The sequence below is a fragment of the Pelobates fuscus genome, chromosome 6 (genome assembly GCF_036172605.1).
Source record: "Pelobates fuscus isolate aPelFus1 chromosome 6, aPelFus1.pri, whole genome shotgun sequence".
Classification (NCBI taxonomy): domain Eukaryota; kingdom Metazoa; phylum Chordata; class Amphibia; order Anura; family Pelobatidae; genus Pelobates; species Pelobates fuscus.
The window spans coordinates 117670071-117682515 of record NC_086322.1 but is presented as its reverse complement, the minus strand read 5'-3'; the positions used below and the strand labels follow the sequence as shown (position 1 = coordinate 117682515).

Here is a 12445-nt window from a genome sequence, read left to right as displayed (position 1 = left end):
CATCTGGGCGCCTCTGTCTTAGCTCCGTGTCAATATTTTTTATAAGCACCTAGCAGAGAGTATTGAGTTAAGAGGAGAAATGATACATGTATATTATTCTCTTTCTCATTTCCAATGTTTGCCCTGCTATGTCTTGTCTGATCTTGCTTATGATGTAATATTCTAACAGGGTTATTTGCTGAAGTGAGAATTAAAAGTGAATTTAAAATGTACGGTCAAAATAGCCGTACTGGAAAAAATTATCTTATTAAGATGATCTTTCAGTTCAGGTACTTTGTCCTGAAATTGTAAATTCTCTTTGAATTCATACTTTAGTGAAGTTTAGTGAATTCCAGAAGTTTGGTCCTTAAGGGGGTAATACTTACAGAGTTATTACTCTGTAAGTATTACCCCCTTAAGGACCAAACTTCTGGAATAAAAGGGAATCATGACATATCACACATGGCATGTGTCCTTAAGGGGTTAAACGGACACTATAGTCACTAGAAGAACTATGTTAGCTTAATGTAGTTGTTCTGGTATATATAGTCAGTCCCTGCAGACTTTTTAATTAAAACACTGCCTTTTTTTTAAAAAAAGGCAGTGTTTACAATACAGCCTAGTAACACCTTTAGTGGCAGTCACTCAAACCTGTTCAGCGTCTCCACGCACTGCATGGAAGCACCGAGCATTTCTCATAGAGATGCACTGATTCAATGAATCTCTATGAGGAGATGGTGATTGGCGTAGCACAGTGTTTTTTCAATTCTGATGATCTCAGTCAAGGAGGCAGAGTGAGGGCTGAGTGGCGCTGGAATAAAGGTGAGTTTTAACCTTTTTAATACACATTTGTGTTCCTGACACTATGTTATTTCTTTAATATAAATTAAAAAGAAAATGTAGAATCCTATGAAAAAAAGGTTAAATTTTAATGTTCATGTTCTATTCAATGGTGTAAAGCCCTGAGAAGTGACAGTTCCTCTTTAAAACAGGTCTGTTATTTTCAGGGTCTTTGCATATTTTGATGAGTTTTGCATAGGATCAGGGGGCCACAGTGGAATGTAGGTATACTTACCTGAAGACGTCCCTCGTACCCGCTGCTATCTTCTTCCAGGCACCTTCTTCAGCTCTTGGTGCTTCATGTTGCAGGAGCTGCATCAATGTTGTACTCGTGCACATATGGGAGTACAACACTGAGGTATATGGAGGAAGTACAATTTATAAATAAGGGAGACAATGAATGAATCCAACAAGCGTCATTTGTGAAGGCTGCTCTGACTGGGCAAAAGTTGACAGAGGAGCTCTCTCTGCCTTTTGTCATCCTCGGGCTTTACCATAAGTACTTTGTCAAATGGAATCTTTGAATTACATTGGAATTTCAATGAAATTCCAAAGCTGTCAGCATGAATATTTCAAAAAAATTCTATCTTTATGAAATACTCAGAAGAGGTAGAACTGCTTTAAAGTACAGTATCTTTCCTTGGCCACCATTAATGGCGAGTGGTATACCCTCGGAAGGTGATGAGATTTGAGTTGTGGAAGGAGGAGGTCAATCATCGACATGATGGTTGTAGGCACCGGCTCACAAATACTGTGTAGAAACCAAAGCGAGTATTTCATCTGATCTGGAATCAGCAGTTTGCTTTCAAGCATTTACAGTGTCACATAATTAGATGATCTCAGGGGGACAGAAACCTGGCTAAAGAAGAAAGGACTGTAGTTCTAGGCAGAGGTGGAGCAGCTCACTTCTTTACGGATTTACTGATGCACATTTTCCAAGATAAATTTCTGTCTTTGCCACAAGCTTAGAAAATTCTGTTTGCTTTGGCATTCACACTTGGATGGTCATAAAGAAACTTAAATAGTTTTTTTTATTCATTTAGCTAACTAACGTAACACATAGAAAAAAAGGCTTATCCTAAAAGTCAATGCATCCAAGCTGGGCAGCAAGTAATGTTAACAGAAAATCTATAATGTATCTGCCAAGCATAATCAACATATCTGGGCAGATGCCACATGCATCTTTCCCTTTGTCCTGCCAAAGAGAGCTTTAATTTGAAGAAGTAGCCTTTCCTGATCCTAAAGACAGAGAGTGTTATTATACATTTTAAGACAGGGGTAGTTTAAAAATTGAATCCTTGTTTTGACTGTAGTTTTCATCTAACCTATAAAACCTCCAGAGTTTGAAGCTTATAAGTTTTTTTTTTTTTGTAAATCTTTTATATTAGGTTTGTTCAAGTTATAAACGGCAAGCAATATAGCAAATCAAGTGAAACTCGCAGGTTCCTGTCATTAGTAAAGCAAACAGTAAATCGAGATGCGCAGATCTCAACATTAGCTTCAGCAGGGAGACTCGCATGTCTCCGAGTAGGGGGAGGATACCGTGTATGTGTGGTGAATAGGATAAGTACACGGTTTACGAGATAATGGTATCATACAGGACGACCGACATGATTAGAGCAGGCCGGAGGTATCACACCATACAATTATATATTGCAAACGGATACAGATTGTTATTAGGCATGTCATTCTCGGTTCTTGATAATAACACACGTAGAGTAGGCTATACATAAGGTACAGGGCAAGGCAAGAGCGTTAGAGCGGGATGTCTAAGGGTTAGCCTAGCAGGGGTCTCGCGGGTCCCTTTCGAATGTGAACTCGCGGGTCTGCGTTAGGGTCTTAGGTCGGACCCTGGGGGGTAGGGGAGAAGGGGTAGCTAGAGTCGAGATTTGCGTTAATTGCACCCAGGGTGTGCAGCTCAGTCTCTGTAATGTAGGCAGGATTGATTACGGTCCTTATCCCCGACCCTCCCTGCAGAGCCTGAGGTTCGCGGGTGTCCCAATGTGCAAGTGACCTGTTGTCCTCATTGACAGCGTAGTGAGCGTATGTTGGTACATATGACCAGAGGGTAGCGTAAGTATCCGTATGAGCGCAGTTTGAATGTGGTACTGGTCTAAGTGGTTCAGTACCGTGAGCTGTAGGCCTAAGTTGTCCTATATCACAGAGTACGTTGTGATAGTGCGTAATACTAAATATAGCTCGCGGTTCCCAGTTTATGGGTATATGTCCGAGCCCCGCGAGTGCTAAAAGTATACGTGTCCTAAAGGTGTAGTAGGCTGTGTGAATATTTTTATGTGCCTTAAGGTCCAGTTTGTGTCCCCCTGCCCCCAGGACCCTTTGGCCCAGTACCTGCGGGAATGAAAGAGGGTGAGTAAGGAGTAAGTGAAGGGGGGGGGAGGGTGAGGATGATTAGGAAGGAGTCGGGCTGCGTCAAGTGGGGCCCACAGCGATTGCCATTCCACCAGAGGGTACAGGAGTGGTGTCTGATTGCCTATAACGAGTAATGTACGTGAACCATGGGAGCCATGAAGCTTATAAGTTAACACAGGACAACGGGTAAAATCTTTACTTCTTCTTTGCTCTTTGGTTTACTAAACAGCAGCTAAAGTAAAAGAAACACGAAGTATAATGTGCACTTTTTATCCACTCTGATCTAAATATCTTGACAGCTTTATTTATTTGATTTAGTAGGGCTTCAGCCACTGAAAGTGCCATCAATACACTGAGCCAGTACTTTTCTTACCTTCGAGAAAGGTAGGCAATCCTTGTCTGCTTCCTTGTCTTTAACTTCAAAGTCATAAAGTGCTTTGCATTGAGGTGGAGGTTGAGGTAAAGGCTTTATGATCTGCACAAAGTTAGTTGGAAAGAATCCATGGACTCCATTGATTTCCCCATGGTACCAATTCTCATCGACCTGTCTGCGGAGGACAATGATGTCGCCCTTGTTAAATTTGAGATCTCCAGGTTCTTTCCCCTCATAGTTGTACAAAGCTTTGGCACAGGGTAATTGAGGTACACCCTAAAAAATAAATAAATAAAAAAGGTTGAATTGGATTAGTAACACTGTAAAAATGACTAATTGATTAAGAATATATAGGACAAACTAGCATATCAAAATGTCCGTTCCTAAGATACATTCAATTCAGTTTTTCAGAGTTCATTAAAGTGATTACAGGGTGACAAGTTCAGCACTATTTATAACCAAACCTAAAAATGCAATATTATTATTATTATTGGTATTTATATAGCGCCAACTAATTCCGCAGCGCTTTACAATATTATTAGATGGGGAAAATGTACAATAAATGAGACAATTACACAGTGACACAGGAACAATAGGTAGATGAGGACCCTGCTCAAACAAGCTTACAGGTGAGGTACAAATACACAACAGGGCAGCAAGGGAAACAGCCACCAAACAATGTGGAAAAGAAGCAGAGCTGGAGGTGAGAGTGGAGTATGGCTCTTTTAGGAGAGCGAGAGACAGATTTGGTAAGTATAGATAAGTTACTCTGTCAAAATGAAGCTGTTAACCACCCATTACATAAAATATAATCTCCATTTTGGTGCAGCGATCACAATGCCTTGGGTTCATTATTATTATTAGCACTTTAAATTTAGAAATGTTGTGTTTTTTTCAAGTATCTGTTTGAGTGCCATGGGATCTCCATACCATCTTCTCATATATACCTTTGCTCACTAATTCCCAATGCAAGACTATAAACATACATAGAGGGGTTATTAACAATGGTCATTCTTGGGGTAAAGTCCTAAATGTGAAGCAATTAGCAGGAACAATTGACATTTCTAGTGATTGCTTATACATCTGTGCCTAAAATATATTTCTCTACTACTGGGTTTTTAGAGCACGGGGATTTTGCACTTGGGTACAACCTGTGTAGCTGTGATGGATTGTACCTAAACGGAAGAGGGTCTGCTGTGCTGGGGGATAGGATGGCTAGAAGGTTGGAGGAGATTTTAAACTAGTAGGAGGAGGGGAGGATCAAAACAATCTAGAAAATTGAGATAGGATAGAAAGGAGATGGGCTTTAGCTCAGTATAAGAGGGGTGGTGATGGGGAGGGGCAAGCTAAGAACAGAGGAGGTATGTAATATTGATAAAAATTCACAAAAAGTACAAATGATAATATTAAATGTATGCTTACTAATGTAAGGAGCCTATATTACAAAATGGAGGAACTAGAGGCAATAACATACACTAAACAATATGATATAATAGACATAACAGAAACATGGTGGGATTTGATACATGACTGGCAGTTAACTTAAATGGGTACACGTTATTTAGGAAGGATAGGAAAAACAAGAAGGGTGGTGGGGTATGTTTATATGTCAACCATGAGTTAAAGTCAAATCTTAGGCATGTGGAGTGTGACGAGGAAAATGTGAAAGCTTTATGGGTAGATGTCTGTTTGGAGCAAACTAAGGGAAATTAATTATTGGTTGGGATACGTTATAAACCACCTAATGTAAATATTAATGAGGAAGAACAGCTTTTAGAGTAAATTGGGAAAGCTGCAAATTGGGGTAACACATTAATTAATGGAGATTTTAATTACCCGGACATAATTTGGGATAGAGTGACTAGTAACAACTCTTACAAGCACCAACTAGAAAGGATGCTTGTCTGGATTATTATTATTATTATTATCGCAATTTATATAGCGCCAACAGATTCCGTAGCGCTTTACAATATTATGAGAGGGGGGATTTAACTATAAATAGGACAATTACAAGAAAACTTACAGGAACAATAGGTTGAAGAGAACCCTGCTCAAACGAGCTTACAGTCTATAGAATGAGCTTACAGTCTATATCTCGTTATAACAAACAATGTTGATCTTTTGACCAACATTCAAGTAGAGGAGCATATGGGAAATAGTGATCACAATATGATAATTTCTTAAATAAACTCAAAAAAGATAAAGCACGTGGGGTATACTAAAACGCATAATTCTTAAAAAGCCAATTTCAATAAAATTAGGGCAGCTCTACAACTTATCGACTGGCATAAACTCCTTAGTGAAAAACACATGGAGGATAAATGGACACTATTCAAACAAATATTAGAAAGGTACATTTCTTGGTATGTACCATTGGGTAATAAATATAAAAGAAACAAATTGAAACCAACGTGGCTTAGTGGAGAAGTAAAACAAGATATTAAAGATAAGAAAAGGGCATTTAAAGCATTTAAATCAGACAAATCAGAGGCATCCTATATAAGATATAAGGAAGCCAATAATACTTGCAAAAAGGCAACTAAAGTGGCTAAACTAGAAAATTAGAAATTGATAGCCAAAGAATGCAAAACCAACCCCAAAAATGATTTAAGTACATTAATTCTAAAAAAAACTAAAAATGAAAGTATAGGTACACTGGAAACAGAGATGGGTCTGTCAGTTAATGAAGACCAGGAAAAGATCGAAATTTTAAATAACTATTTTTCTTCTGTATATTAATGAATGAATGAATTAATTAATTAATTAATTAATGAGGATCCTATGGCAAGAGATATGCAAATGGTTGCTGCAAAAAACTTGTAGATAACTTGTGATTTGATAACTCAAGACAAGGTGCTACAGCAGTTAAATAAATTTAATGTAAATAAAGCTCCTGGGCCTGACGCTATTCACCCACGAGTACTTAAGGAGCTAAGTGGGGAAATAAGAGAACCTCTGTATTTAATCTTTCAAGATTCTATTGTTTCAGGTATTGTACTGGAGGATTGGAGGAAGGCAGACGTCGTTCATATATTTAAAAAGGGTTCAAAATCCTTGCCTGGAAATTATAGACCTGTGAACTTAACTTCTGTGACTGGGAAAATATCTGAAGGTTATTAAGGGATAATATTCAGTAATTCATTGGGAAAAGCTTTGTTATTAACAATAATCAGCATGGTTTTATGAAACATTGATCATGTCAAACTAACCTGATTGCATTCTATGAAAAAGTAAGCAGAAGTATATTTCAGGGTGTTGCAGTGGATGTGATCTACTTGGATTTTGCCAAAGCATTTGATACGGTAACTCACAATAGGTTAGTCTTCAAGTCTTTAGAAGAAATTGGTCTAGATGAATATTTTTGTTCTTGGGTAGAACATTGGCTTAAGGATGGAGTACAACGAGCTGTCATTAATGGTACATTTTTGGGCTGGACAAAGGTGGTAAGTGGTGTCTCTCAGGGTTCTGTTTTGGGACCGCATCTAGTTAACATATTTATAAATTATCTTGAAATAGGCATTGAAAGCCACGTCAGTGTTTGCAGATGACACAAAACATTGTAAAGTAATAAAATGTGAGCAGGATATTGCTTTGCTGCAGAGGGACAGAGGGATTTAGATAGATTGGGGAACTGGGCACTAAAATGGCAGATGAAATTTAATGTAGAGAAATGCATGGTTATGCACTTCGGGGCCAAGAATGCACAAGCAACTTACACCCTAAATGGTAGTGAATTAGGGATAACCACACACGAGAAGGATTTGGGAATTTTTTATAGACAACAAATTAGGCAGTAATATGCAATGCCAATATGCAGTTGCTAAGGCCAGTAAGGTTTTGTCATGTATAAACAGGGGCATAAATTCTCAGGATGAAAATATAATTTTGCCTCTTTATAAATCACTGGTAAGACAACGCCTTGAATATGCTGTGCAATTTTGGGCACCTGTTCTAAAGAAAGATATCATGACATTAGAAAAAGAGCAGAGACGAGCTACACAATGTATAAAATGAATGGAGCATTTTAGTTACGAAGAAAGGTTATACATTTTTAAATCTCTTTAGTTTGGAAAAATGGTGCATTAGAGGGGATATGATAACATTATACAAATATATTTGGAGCCAGTACAAACCATTATCTGGAAATCTACTCATAAACAGGGCTATACACAAGACACGAGGTCACGAGGTGGTTTTAGCAGAGTCCATACAGATGTTTAAACTGCAATTGGATAATTACTTGCAAAAACATAACATACAGTGATATAATTTCGAATTAGTGGGGTTATAGCTGCTTGATCGAAGGAGACCTCTGACTGCTATTTTGGGGGCAAGAAGGATTTTTTTCCTAGTTTGTTGCAAAATTGGAAGAGTTTCAGACTGTTTTTGGGGTTTTTTTTGCCTTCTTTTGGATCAACAGCAAAAACATATGTGATGAAGGCTGAACTTGATGGACGCAAGTCTCTTTGCAACTATGTAACTATGATTTCTATTTTGCATCATTTCTTATTGAAATTATCATACACTATCACTTGATATTATCTTATTTGGGAAATCTGCACCCTTCCTCTTACACAAATATTACATACTATTTATTTTTGATACGCAACTACAGAAAAGGTTAGTTGCATTAGGAACGGCTTAATTAAAGAAAAGTGATTAGCAGAAAAAGAAGCATCTCAGTTGGAAGAATATGAAAAATATCAAATAAAATAGTTTAGTAAAATAATAAATCTCACTGAATAAGACATGACAGGTATCATGATGATCTGGGTTAATAAATATATAACATATTAAGTGTTATAGGAAAGGATCTTCCCCATTTACTGAAATATCAGTTCCTGATTCCCGAGTTGATTTACATTTTGCATGTCAACTGACTATAACTCACTGTTTAGTAAATAGATGACACTAGTCAGCACAGCTCTGCATCATTTTTTTTTTTTTTTTTTTACAAACTGCTTATGTGTGCATACGAGTGAGCACTTTGTGAGTTATGTGTGTGCACTGAGTGGGAATGAGTCTCCCATGTGGAAGCCATCACAATGTGTGAGGCAGAAGGACCTACAATTAAATATGCTCAAAAAACCTTCGTATCACCAGTACTCTGCTGGTTATGTCAAACAAATGATTGGAAGCTAGAATATCCTGCTAGCTTTCAGCAGTAGAAGGCTTATTTCTAATGACCTAAAGATATGAAGCAGACTTGTTCTTGAGCAGAAACATAAAAGGAAATAATAATACACACTTCCCGTATTCATTAATTTTACTGCATCTGACAAAGACGTCCAAACTCAACAGATGTGAATACCCACATGTGATGGGGCAGCCAGCGTAACGCTTTGCATTTGGAAAGCTAGCATGTGTATGCATTCCACGCTTCCCAGAGTACTGAAACTTGCATCCATCATACCACTTCAATTACTCCTATTGGCTCACGTCAAGCTGTCTTGAGATTACTTATCCACGAACAATTACCATCTGTAAAACACAAATTATTCTTCAAAGAATACTAACAACAAGGCTATGAGGCAATTTATAGAAGGGTGTTTATAAAAACCCTCATACGGGTTCTCTCGCTCATCTCTTAAAAGGATAAAACATGCCTTCATTGTTTCATTTTATTTTTATTAAGTGCAATACCTTTTTTTTATATGTACAGGTAAATGTCAAAAAGTTCAAAAACTGTTTTACTCTTTACTTGTGGGATAACTCCAAGGGACTCCTAGCACCTTAGGAGTTCTGGTTCCTTTAACTGAATTAACCATAGTAACAAGCAGGAACACTAACAGTGGAATCATTCCAAAAACATACAATTTTGCTTAGTTAGGGGGTATATTCACAGGTGCATTTAGGCCAAATTTGGAAACAGCTGAATAGGAGATTTTTTTTACTTTTGAAATGTTGGTCTTAATGTTACAAATCAGTTGTTTAGTGAACAGTGGTACCAATAGAGTTAAACAGTTATCATCTATATTATCTCGTATCTAAGACAATGCCAATGAAAGAACAATTTGATCCCTTGTCTCATTTTACATATCAGTGAATATAAGCACCAGGTGGAGTCATTACTACAGTGAAGATTTGGTGAGAATGCATGGAAAAAAAATCATGGAAAAGCAGCTATTGTTACCCACGTAAGAAAAGAAACACAACAACAAATACCAACGTGCATAAACAAAATGATATGAAATCAGGTTAAATGTTTGCTGTTAAGATCTGTACGTCAATGCAATACGTTTTTGTCCTCGTTTTAAATCTGAGATTAGCACAATAATTGCTAGAACACCAGTTTTATATGTAAGCCACCTGCTCTACTGACAGGGAGACTTGCACGGCTGGGGAGAGATTCCTTTGCTCTGTTGCAGCTCACTGGGACATGCCTAATAAAGAAAGACATGGGAGCCAAGATCCATTTAACCGTTCACAGGTCAGTGTATGGATAACTGCTTGTACTGCTTTTTATACCCTTGTTACGAATTTGCCCTTTTTGAGCTGAATCGAGCTGAATGGAAGCATTGAAATGCATATTCCCTCTCCCGATTTCAAAGAGTCTTTCAGGGAATCAGAAAGAAGGACTGGAGTACAATACATGTGGTAAAAATAAGGCTGCAGCATCTATTGGAGAGTGGGCTTATAACCTCTGCCCCATTCACGCTGGTGGTCTCATCATCTCCAGAACCTTTGCACTAGAAATCAGACTCGGCGGGACTCTGAAGAGACTCATCCACCACTGGAATCATTAACAAGCTGATTTTAGACAGGATTTAATTTATCTATTAGATCATTAAATCAGCTACAAGAAAAGCGTTTTTACAGCTTATATGGGCATATACAATGTCCTGGTGGAAAGCAATGGGCTAAGACATTGCAACCATTGCCTTACTGATCTATATAGGTGTCACTGCAGAAGGAAAAGATCCTGGGGGAATTGTTCCAAAATTTGCAGCCTGGTCCGATGGAAAAGGTCCTGAGAGACCCCAGTCAAGTTTCGGCAACTGGGTTTTAGTGCTCCAGGGCACCTGATAACAACTAGTAGCTAAGCTGGTGAAAGTAATAGTCAGAGTACGCTAGCTCTGTCACAGTAAAAAATAGGGTGTACCCATCATCTACATCATGAACCTTCACCAAAATTAGTTTTTGTTGATGTTATTTGCAGAGTGATGATTAGAATACACAAAAACAATCAATGTATGGCATATTTAATAAAACCATAGCTACTCCAGTTTAACCTGTCAAATTACCAATCTATTAAAATTCAGCTGTCTATATCTTAATTCAGCTATTTCGGCCTGCAACTGTCATTTCCATGCCATGCCATTACAATAGATGATCTATTAATGATAAATATGGTTGCTTTGGAATCTGTTAAAGACTTACTGACCTGCTGCCCTCACTCAGCTATTCCTGGAGGGCCCATTACACTAACGCTCATCACTAACACCACCTTCCAATCACCACATTGATTAGTTCTTCTTGTGGATACTTCCCCATGCAAGGGATGGAGTAACATCAGTCACTGTGTTCCTATTTTACACCAAGAAAATGTATAGTGCTTGCTAGCTGAATAGCTGTGCTGGACAGCAGGCCTGGGAGAGAACATCCCTGCTCTCTGCTGTCACTCAATTATTGGGCATGAAGTTCAATGCCAACTCTGTGTTGAAAAATTGATAGACAGGTGATGGATGGGCCTACTTTAAAGATCTTTAAAATTAAAATCTATTTATTTTAAAGCATTTGGGTTAGCACAATGTATAGGTGAAATATACCGTAGTTATCTTTAAAGGACCACTCTAGTGCCAGAAAAACATACTAGTTTTCCTGGCACTAGAGTGCCCTGAGGGTGCCCCCACCCTCAGGGACCCCCTCCCGCCCGGCTCTGTAAAGGTGAAAGGGGTTAAATCTTACCTTTTTCCAGCGCTGGGCAGAGAGCTCTCCTCCTCCGATCTGCCTCTTCTCCTCCCCGTCGGCTGAATGCGCATGCGCGGCAAGAGCTGCGCGCGCATTCAGCCGGTCACATAGGAAAGCATTCATAATGCTTTCCTATGGACGCTGGCGTGCTCTCACTGTGAAAATCACAGTGAGAAGCACGCAAGCGCCTCTAGCGGCTGTCAATGAGACAGCCACTAGAGGACATAGGGGGAAGGCTTAACCCATTCATAAACATAGCAGTTTCTCTGAAACTGCTATGTTTATGAAAAAATGGGTTAACCCTAGAAGGACCTGGCACCCAGACCACCTCATTAAGCTGAAGTGGTCTGGGTGCCTAGAGTGGTCCTTTAATTTAACTTGGTTTAATTTAATGTAGCATAACAGATACACCTTTAAAACAGATTTTTGCCATATCCATGCAACTTAGTGTTTAGTAAATAAACCCCTAAATGAAACTAGCTTTCAATTTATATCAGCGAAAGAGTTCAGCGTACTTTTGTCACATGTCGCTACAGACTTGATGTCAATGTATCCCCAAGGGTGTTCTTCTTATGAGTGTATGTTATTAATACAGCATTGAGCCTGTGGAGCAATCCAATGGCGATACAGAGCCCCTAATCAGTATTACATGGGATTGTTGTGCCAATGTGTAGAATATTGCTTTTAACAACAGCGAATTTCTATCAAAAACAACCGCAGTATGAGAAGTAAAAAAAATCCAGGTCTCGTTGTTTTCATTATTGATTTATAAAGTACAAACAATGGAGAGGAAAACCACGTTGCAGATTTTCCACATGATGAAAAGAAAATGTTCTTTTATTATTTGAAATTCAACATAATAGAACCTATTTTCTTTAAATATGATTAATATTGTGTATTTCCTTTGTTTTGTTTATTCCCTTCTTTTGCTGTATTGCGGGGGGTGTATTATTCACAGCACCAGCACTTGTT

General features: G+C 38.4%; 1 protein-coding gene across 2 annotated transcripts in view; it reads right to left on the bottom strand.

Annotated features, from left to right (window-relative positions):
- Positions 1-12445, bottom strand: part of SH3RF1 (SH3 domain containing ring finger 1) — a 151857-nt gene that overhangs the window by 62561 nt on the left and 76851 nt on the right. For both annotated transcript variants that reach the window (XM_063458186.1, XM_063458187.1), the window contains exon 3: positions 3563-3838. In XM_063458186.1, coding sequence (XP_063314256.1) covers positions 3563-3838 — 276 coding nt within the window. The remainder of the gene's footprint in view (positions 1-3562; positions 3839-12445) is intronic.